Source organism: Lactuca sativa, chromosome 9, assembly GCF_002870075.4.
Source record: "Lactuca sativa cultivar Salinas chromosome 9, Lsat_Salinas_v11, whole genome shotgun sequence".
NCBI classification, from domain to species: Eukaryota; Viridiplantae; Streptophyta; class Magnoliopsida; order Asterales; family Asteraceae; genus Lactuca; species Lactuca sativa.
The window spans coordinates 179,340,377-179,350,436 of NC_056631.2; the positions used below are offsets into that span (position 1 = coordinate 179,340,377).

A 10,060-nucleotide genomic window follows, 5' to 3' on the forward strand; every position below is an offset into this window, starting at 1 on the left:
ATTACGCTAGATGTACAGGGTGTACATTGGGCGTACTAGGCGAGATATGATCACGGAGTCTAACCTAGTACGTTCGGCGTACTAGGAGTACGTTGGGCGTACGCAAGCTGATGCCAAACCCTAATTTTTAGGGTTTTACCCCTATTTAAGCACATTATCTGACCCTTCGACCTCCCATAATCAGTCTTCACTCCCTTTAAGCCCTAATATCGAACCCTAGCCTTGAGAGTGAAGATCTTGGAGTCTTTTGGTGATTTTTGTGCATTCTTGTTGAGGAATAAGGTCTTTAAAGAAGGTGGTGTTGCTTGCAAGCTTGTAGATCCAGAAACTCCTTCAACTTGTGCATCTTTTGAAGGTATAAAGTCCATACCTTGCTGATGTTCTTTCTAGATCTCTTTAGATGGGTATTTATGAACTTTTTTCCTAAAATCTTGGACTTTTGTGAGTATGAGGTACTTCGGAGCTTCTTGGCTATCCTTTTAGATGTTTTTGAGTGCTTTGATCCATAAAAATGGTTGCTTGACCATTTCCTTTGGCCCATGCAGGATTTAAGTGTCCTTGAGTGTTGTGGAAGTTAGAGTTTTGAGGTTTGAGCCCTCTTTAGTCATGAAAATACTTAAAGTCAGAGACTTTATAGGTTAAGACATTATTTGGGATCAACTCTGAGAAGTGGACTTAGTGACTTAACCATTAGAGCCCTTCACGATGAGTTTGGGCTGATGTGGAGTACGCTCGTCATACCCAGCTCGTACACAACGCGTATTGGCCAAAGATGTCGTACGTTGGGTGTAGATTGAGTACGCAGGGCATACTCAGTCATTGGTCCACCGTTGACTTTTGTTGACCTGATGACTTTAGGTCAACTATGGATTGGGTTGGACTTATTTGGGGCGAAATGTCTTTTTCCTATTCTCGGAATAATAGGATCATTCATGGGGTAATATCTTAATTATTGATTAGGTTTGTATTTATTATTAGTTGGTGCGAGTTTATCCAGTTCAACGACCCGAGCAGTTATTTGGTTACTAGCGGATTTACCAGCGGATTTAGGATGCTTGTTGTCTTTGTGACTCTTGTATAGTTGTATGTATATATATGTGTTGATCAGTTGGGTCTTATTTTTTGTTATTATTATATGTGATATTGTGTATGCTGAGACAGTTGATAGTCTCCAAGGTTGTTGATAACCCATTGGGCATGCTGTTTGCCCACTGAGACCTTAGGTAGTCTCCAGGGTTGCTGATAACCTACCAAGCGTGCTGTTTTCCCACTGATACTTCGGGTAGTCTCCAGGTTTGCTGATAACCTATATCTGTTTATTATGTTGTGTTATGTGTGGTATTTTGGGGAACTCGCTAAGCTTTGTGCTTACGATTTGTGGTTTACATGTTTCGGGTGTTCTTATATTAAAGAAGGGGCACAGCTCGATTGCATCGCATCAATGGGGGACTTATATACTTGATAACTTTTAATGATACTCTGATAAATGTTTTAAGATCTTTCAATTGTGATTTAAATAAATACTTAAAGTTTTAATCGAAAAAATTGGGTTGAAATTTGGGACGTTACAAGTTGATATCAGATCCTTGGTTTGAGGGATTCATGCACACTCTCGGGTGTGCTTGAACTCAAATTGAGGAGTTGGTAAAATTTTCTAAAAGAAAATGATTTTCTAAGAAAGTTTTTAAAATAAAGGAGAGTGTGATGCATGCAATCAACCGAGCTCAAGTAAGTGTTTCACAAAATACCCATGCATGTTTTATGATTGATGTTTAATGTGAGTATATGAGAATTGCATGCTAGATTAAGGCTAAGGATATGTTCAGTGTTGCATGGTAGGATGCTTGATTAAGAGAGATGCCTTTATGCATGTTGTGTGGGCTAGTAGTGATGCATGCCAGAGATTTGAGATCTTCAGGAGCTTCTTGTTGAATTAGGTGTCTAAGATCATAACTATAATTGATATAAACTTGAATTGATAGTAGCACAGTCTTTTGGGTTGCCCTCAAACCTAGCAATAGGACAGGATGTTTTGGAGAGAGAGGTTGATTTATTATTTGATTAATAAATTGAAATAAATAATTTGTTAATATATTATGAAAATAATATATTAATTAGAAATATTAATACTTAATTAATGTTTAATCAGAAATTAATTGGAATTAATTTTGTGATTAAAAGAATTAATTAAAAGTGTAGTGACTAAAGTGTAATTGTTCAATAGTTGAGCAAAAGGCTCCAGAACCTTCCACACATAGGGTGGACAGTTTTTATAGGATTTAGGGTTTCTAGAATTATCCTTGGAGGATAATTAGGAAGCTAGGTAATTACTCAATTCAAGATAATATTATTATATTTGTTTTGGGTTTATCTAGGATTTCCTGGCTGCACTATATAAGGAGGCCAACCCCTAGCATTTTAGGCACTCATCATCCCCTATGGGTTGGCCGAATTTCTGATCTCCTCCCTCCACTCTCCTCAATATCCTTCTTATTTGTGTTGGGTGTGAACCACTAGAGGCACGATGCTTGTGGTGCTTGCTTCCAAAAGATCAACAAAAACGATTCTTGATTGTTTACTTCAACAACCAACAAGGTATGTATTCTTACTAATGAATTCAAAATTTTGTTAGAAAATTTTGTAGTTTGATATATAGTATGTTGCCTTTATGTGAAAGACATAGATCCTTCTTAGGTTGCATGTGCCCTAATCATTTAATGGTTAAAATGTTTTCCATTTAGAGCATTGTTTTTTGTAACCAACATAACCCATCACTTCTGAGGTAGGACTACCTGTTTATGTGATGCATTTAGTTCTAGATGCTCGAATGTTGCTTGCTTTGTGCTCTGTAGAACTCATACTGATGTAAGTTGGCTATCGCATGAATATGTTAAGTTACATGTATTAAAGGTTAAATAATCTTAGAGTGGTTGACTTGGCCTTATTGCACAACTCTTGTTTGAATCTAACCGTTATAGGTTTGAGTCTTTTAGTCGAAGGATTATCTAAGCTTTGTCGCATGTAATTGTATTCGCGGAGTAGTTAACTAACATTAGTAGAGGTCCTTCAACAGCTGATGACAGGGTAGATGGGATTCGTAGGAGAGACTAGAAAGGACTTTAGTGCGAGTATAAATACTTTGTAATTGTTTCTTTATTTCTAGCTTTTATAAAATCCAGTGGTTGACGGGGCATTGGGTCGTCCACTTACAAGCTCAAGTTTCTATAAATATCAATGACTCAACAAAACATGAATTCAAGAATCGTTAATTGTTTTAATGGTTCTACTATACGCTGCCATTTGCTACTAAAAGTGGATACGATTAGTATTTAGTCATGTGATTAGCCACTATTAATTATCATATACCTTTTGCATGGTCTATATATTTCAACTATTTATGTGAAATGCGCTCTTTAATAAAAATAGATACTCTTCTTTGGAAGGATGGGCATTGCTTATTCACATAAATACGGATCAAACTTGAGTCTTCTATACGAAAGTATATTAAATCTCGAGTGATTTGTCAACTTGGCCTTCACGACAAGTTATATGAAATACTTAATCTAGTTGAATTGAGTTGTCTTAGTCAATTATAAAGAAACTAGCTACACCCATAAAGCAATTGTCTCCATCTCCAAAGAAACCAACACAAACGAAAGAAAAAAGAGAACCCTTAAAGAAAACAAAAGAGTCCTTCACATGAATCAACCACATTGCAATAATGACACACATTTTCATGTTTGTACCTTTAAGTACTTCTTCTTAATGCACATTCAATTTCCCTTTGCCTCCAAGACTCCTCATCATCCTACTTTAATCACGAATCAAAGTTCTTGATATTTAAATTATTTAGCTTCGTGGCATTTGATACCATCCATTTCCATGGACCACTAGCCACCGCGTGCCGAGGTTACAACCGCCATGAAATGGGACCGGTCCGGTTTTGTTTATCATCAATAAATGAAGCTTTGAAAATGACATGTTCTATAATAATTTTGAAAAGGTATTTTAGAATTGATATGGAAAAATAAGAATTGAACAGTTTTCAAGTAATACAAGTTAGGGGTTGTTTGTTTTTTTTTTGTGAAGAGCTGCGCAACCATTTTTGTCTGTGTCGCGCAGACAACACGCAGACATATGTCCTCGCAGAGTGTTTGTTTTTTGGAAGTGCGCAGACTAAAAAACGTCTGCGCGAGGTCTTCCTGGCGCAGACATGGGGCCATTGTCTTCAAAGGTCTTCAGACTTCATTTTAACCAAAAAAAAAAAAAAAAGACCACCAGTTTTTTTTTCTTTCTCTTTTTGCTGAAAATGCATTTTTAATCTTTATGACATGAAATTAAGTTTGAAAAATTAATTTATTTCAACAGCTGCAGACGTTAAAAACAAACAGTCGTCTTATTGGAGACTGCAGACATTTGGTCCACCTCTTCTGTCGCAGAGGCTTGTAGATGTGGTTCGCAGACTACAGACATTTTGGCTTCAAAAAAACAAACAACACCTTAGTCTTAACAACAAGGATTAATTTGACTTCCATAATGTTATGTGGTGTGCCATCTTAATTTTGTTAATTTGGATAACAAGATAATTTTTTTTTTGTCAATTAAGTTACTATACTTAGGAAAACAAGCTATTTGGTCGGTGTGTAAAAATGTTAATCCAATTACCTAGTTGAAATAAAATATATAGTTTAACAGCGTTACTAAACTTGGTATATCAAAAGTTTATGTAAATATTAAGTTCCTTATGGACGAATAATTTAAAAATAGTTTAATATATTTATTGTTTAAAAAAAATATAGATTTATGAGTAATAAAGTGTGTATTAATTTAACACTTTAATGACTAGTTTAGTATTATATTCAACTTAAAATCTATAAATGTCATATGTATGCCCTCTAGATACATTAATTAATAGCATTATCAAAATCATCATCTATTAGGTAAGCAATTACCCAAATCTACTATTTTAAACAACTATAAATGTTGTGACATAATAAATATGAAAATGTTTGTTTAATGATCTAATTAGTAATAAAAACATAAGTTTATTACCTTAAATTAAGAAAAAGAACAGTATTTTTTACCTAAATTAACTGATAACAAAATACAATAGTTAAGTTGCCTAACAATCCAAATTCGCAAATTCCAATCCAAATACCCATTTCAAGCTTATGAATGCTCTCATAATGTCGATGTGAAAGATGAGATTAACGATCATGACTCTTTTTTCATCACATTCTTTTTATGGATTTTGATAATCGTTATTAGACTCTATAAATTACCAATTGAAGAATACTTATAAATAGGATATACACGATAAAGATCCGAAATCCGCAAACAAAAACAAAGCTTTTTCTTTCAGTTTATCAACTAGTGTACAGAGATCCAATTGACCAATCATTAAAAAAAGAGCAACATCCCAACATTATCTTATGGCTTCAATCAATCACCAAAGTGGTCAATTTTGTGTCGGAAAACTATCAAGAATATGTTATCTATGTTTGGTGAAGAATAGAATGCATAATCAAAACATATATATTGCTCTGTTTTAGCAGAGTATTAATTTCGATCCCAATTAGCGTACATAAACTAAGAGCAGATGTAATTCAAAAATAATTTAGCATGGAGTTTAGAGTTAAACATATGCTCGATTAAAACAAAATACAAAAATCTTGAAAAAGTAGTAGTAGCGGCCATTGATTTGACTCTGTGAAGCTGAATCATCTTTTTTATCCTCTGTTTTCGTAAAACTGTAATTGATCCTGTAGTTATTGCAAATTCCACGGTAATCAGATTGATTTTACGATAAATAGCGAGTAAAATTTCAATGGGTGTTTGAGATTTATACCTGTTCTAGAGAAGATTATAAAGAATGAAGGTGAATCAATGGCGAGAATCAGAGGAAGCAGAGGACGGTTTATCAGAGATGCCGTCGTCTTCCTCTTGTTCACCTTCAATACGTGCCGGAATAAGATACCCAGAGAACCCACCTACGCCGGAAGTGAAACCGGACATAGAAGACGGGTGGTCAACTGCCGCAGCGCCGACGAACGGTGGCTGGTCGATCCAAGCACGAACTGAAGATGTGTTACTGGACTGAAGGGGTCCCCTCTGAGAATTGTTATTAAACAAATCATTCTGTAGGAACGGCGTTGTTTGTGTTGGCGGCGAACTGAAGGGAAAGCCACCGGAAGCACCACCGCCCCAACCCACCATTCTTTCCGGCCAGCCGGAGCCATCTAGAAACATACTGTTACCTTCTTCGGTCTGTTGGTGGTGGTGGTGGTGGTGAAGCATCGGATCTTTGAATGATTGAAGAGAGAGTCTTAGATCTTGAGTTTGATTACTACTTCTTGAAAGAAAATCCGTCGGTGAGAAGCTCTGATGAAATTGCATTGCCGACGAGTTACTGTTGTGCGGTGTTGAGGAACCACCCATCGGAAAAAACGACTTAATCGTATCAGCTATGGAGTCTGAATCAAGAGATGGAGGTAAAAAGCTTGAATTTTGAGCGTTACTCATTTGATTATCAATAATGCAATCATTTGGGTGTTGTTCAAAATTCAAAATTGAAGTTGAATTTGTGGCGGCGGTGGTGGAAGTGGGTTTCCAGGCCGGAAGCTCGTCGAGCTCATCAATGGCGGTTTTGGCTTTTTTAATAAGCCAGTCGACGGCTTTGCTCGGACGGTCGTACCCCAGGCGGTCTTGTACGTCGTAGAATTGGATGGCAGTGTGGGCGGCGAGGCGGACACGGCGATCTCTCGGTCCTTTCGCGGTGCATACTTTACTGTGTCTATCTTTCCGACCAGTTGACCGTACAATGTGACCACCGTGAACTTCCACAATTTCGCCACCGGAGTTTCTCAACCCCAATCTCGACGACCCACCCACCGGTGACTGCCGCCGGCAGAGTTCTTGATGTTCGTACTGATAACTTCCTCCCATTTTCTCATCCGTTGCATTTTCGTCTTCCACCAAAGAAAACAAATACGACCGTTTCTTCTGCGGCGGAAGCAGAGGTTGCACCGCCGCCGCCGCCGCCTCCCCAGCTAATCCACCGTGAAACGGAAACCCATGCAACCCAATTCGAAACCCTTGATTATCTTCCTCTTCTTCCGCTACATATCGTGAATCCAACAGTTCTTGATTCTGATTCAAGCTGTTCTTGTAAAAATCCAGATAATTCCTCTGAGAATCCAGACTCAGACCCTTTGGAAACGAAAACACAAAACTCAAACAAAACACGAACTACTTTCTTCACTTTGATCAAATTCGCTATAAATTTCGATTAATCTCTGCAAGAAGTCAGAAAAAAACTGATCCTGCAACTGCATCGCCGTAAAGTGTCTGCAATTCAGCCCATAATCAAACTCCATAACAGCACACACATACACACACAGAGATAGATTAAAAAAAAAAAAGTAGACCTCCCTAAATTGTAGCCTAACCCATCTCCACCTTCTCAAACAGCTTTTAACAGCAGGCTTTTTGGTGAGTTTAATAAACTATTTTGGGGATGCCCAATTCTGACACTACAAACTGTACACACTTAAATATGAACAGGTGATTTGGTAGATGGTGGTGGGGAGGAGGAGAGAGAAAGCTTAGGCTTTGTAGAGTGAGGGAATGGGTTTATTTTCGGAGAATGCAATTGTCACATACACCAAGTGGTGATGGTGGTGGTGGTGATGATCATGGTAATGGTAATGGTGGTGGTAGTGGCGGAATAATGAAAGTGGAGAAGATTGGTTTGGAGATGAGAGAGAGAGAGAGAGAGGGGTGGCAGGAAATTCAGAATAAGACCATAAAGATTCTTGTGATCCCTCTGTGTTGGGGGGAGGGGGAGTACTCTAGCACTAAAGCTTCTGGTCCTTTTTGATGAGCAACTAGTGTCTATAATTTGCTTTGTTTTTCTTCCCTTTAACTAATTCTTGATAAAAGTCGACAACAAATTATGATGATTTTCTCTTTTAATTGTTTACTTAAACCAACATTTAATTTAGAGTGTAGTTGATGATGTTTAGACTACAAGGAATCGACCTCGCCAAGCCCTCGTCAAGGAGAACACGAAGCTTGTTTGGCACATTGTACACCACCCCTAGAATACGTTACGGGCATGCATCGAGCCATCCTCGTTGTTTCTGCAACACGAGGAGAGAGGGGAGAAGTTGGAGAGAATATGTGTGGGTAATTGGTTCTTTTTTTATTTGTGTTTTTTTTTTTTAATTTTTTGATAAAAAGGTTACGGTATAACTTGTTGCTCGTTTACCCGCAAAGTATATATAAATTTTTTTTATGAATTTGGTAAGAAAAGATATTTTTAAAATAAAGAAAGGTAAAAAAGTAATGTGATAATGTATTTTAGTACTTATGTTAATATTGTTAACACCTTGTCATGTCATTTTTTTTATTATCATGTTATTTTTGTGTGTACCATTTCACTATCATCTTATTCTTATCATTTCTTAGGAAGTGGTATCACCCTTAATACTCTTTGATTTTTTTTTCAAACTTAAATAAATTATATTTTTTAATATACAAACATTTCATATTAAATAAATTCTTTTTTACAACACAAATAATTAACATTAAATAAGTTATATTTTTTTAAAACACAAACATTTCATATTAAATTGAAAATTTTACAATAAATTAAAACTTAATTAGATTATAAAAGGTGAATGATTATTTATATTAGTTGAAATAGATTTTTAAAATTTGAATTTTAAAAGCAAAAAAAATACTATATTTAAAAAAAAAAAAAAAAAAAAAAAAAAAAAAAAAAAAAGTAAAGTTGTTTTTTCAAAAAAAAAAAATGAAAGGTTTTGTTTAAAATATGGTCAATTTATATATATTGAAAGTATATTTTATATATTTCCTTTAGAAGAAAAAACACTAAAAATATTTGATGGTCAATTGTGTTTTAGAGTCAACAATCAAATGTCAAATACCCAATCAAATCCCTCTGACTCTTTCACTTTCCTCTCGCTAAGATCCTAACAAGTTATTGGTGGCGAGCCCCCTCACGTGTGCTAGGGGGCGGTGTGTTGCGAGCTTAACGACTTGGTAGCGAGCATGCTTAGTGAATGACTCCTTATAGCCGTATAAGCATGTTACCATTCATCTTAGCCTAAAAGATATCACACTAAAGATGATATTGCGATGCGTTTGAAAAAATTCGAATCTCTCAAACTTTCAATTGCATGTCGTTAAAAGAAATACTTTCTCATAGATTAATCATTGTTGTGTGTAAATAGTCTATAAAACCTTTTAAAATAGGTTTTATCATTCAAATTTTCTTTTCAAAAAATTATATTTGTTTCTAAGTTTTGTTTAAGTTAATATTTGATCATCTCTGTATAATCAAATTTTACATCACATCTTCACTTGCGATAAATAAGTAAAATATATAATTACATGGATAGAAATATAAATATTAGACAAAAGGAGTGGGGGTAGAATGAACCTTGAAGCCTCACTCAAATTCAAACTACAAAATATTATCTAATCGAAATACATAAAATTAAAATAAGGGTTATGATATAACACGTAAACATCAACCCTTTTGTGTTATAAAAGAATAGGTAAAATGTATGTGTATTGTGAATGTTAAAAATATGAAAAACTGTATATTGTTTAAAACAGTTACATTAACTTTTACATAATAATTTTTATACTAAATTTATGCATAAAATCTCAATTATTTTGAAGAATATTGTTCAATGACCTCTACCCATTGCTTGTGCTAAATGAAATTATCAATTTATTAGTTATTTTAACAATTCTTATGATCGGTTAATTTAAATTTTTAAAGAGTTTTGGATATTATTTCAATTGATTTGGCATTTCGATTCAAGTTTATATTAAACATATTTTAACATGGGTTATTGTCACTGTAGCTCAACAAAGTTACGTATAATGGTTTAAATGGTCCCTCGTGACTATTTTTTGCATTTTGAGGGCATAAACTTGTGTTTTACCGATTGGGAAAGTCATCTTACCCATTTTAGCAGGTTAACCTGCCTCGTCACTTGCCATGTATATATGTGAGTTAACCCAT

At 35.2% G+C, this 10,060-nt stretch overlaps 1 protein-coding gene across 1 annotated transcript; it reads right to left on the minus strand.

Annotated features, from left to right (window-relative positions):
• Window positions 1-5,514: 5,514 nt before the first annotated feature.
• On the minus strand, window positions 5,515-7,246 carry LOC111916884 (transcription factor TCP4). The gene is made up of 2 exons (XM_023912540.2): window positions 5,849-7,246; window positions 5,515-5,762 (listed from the first exon to the last, which is right to left on the minus strand). The coding sequence occupies exon 1, from the start codon at window positions 6,943-6,945 to the stop codon at window positions 5,884-5,886; it is 1,062 nt and encodes a 353-aa protein (XP_023768308.1). The 5' UTR covers window positions 6,946-7,246; the 3' UTR covers window positions 5,515-5,762; window positions 5,849-5,883.
• Between the last annotated feature and the right edge of the window lie 2,814 nt (window positions 7,247-10,060).

Excerpts from the sequence above, each read along its gene's own strand:
- LOC111916884 (XM_023912540.2), bottom strand. The coding sequence starts at position 6,945 with ATGGGAGGAAGTTATCAGTACGAACATCAAGAACTCTGCCGGCGGCAG.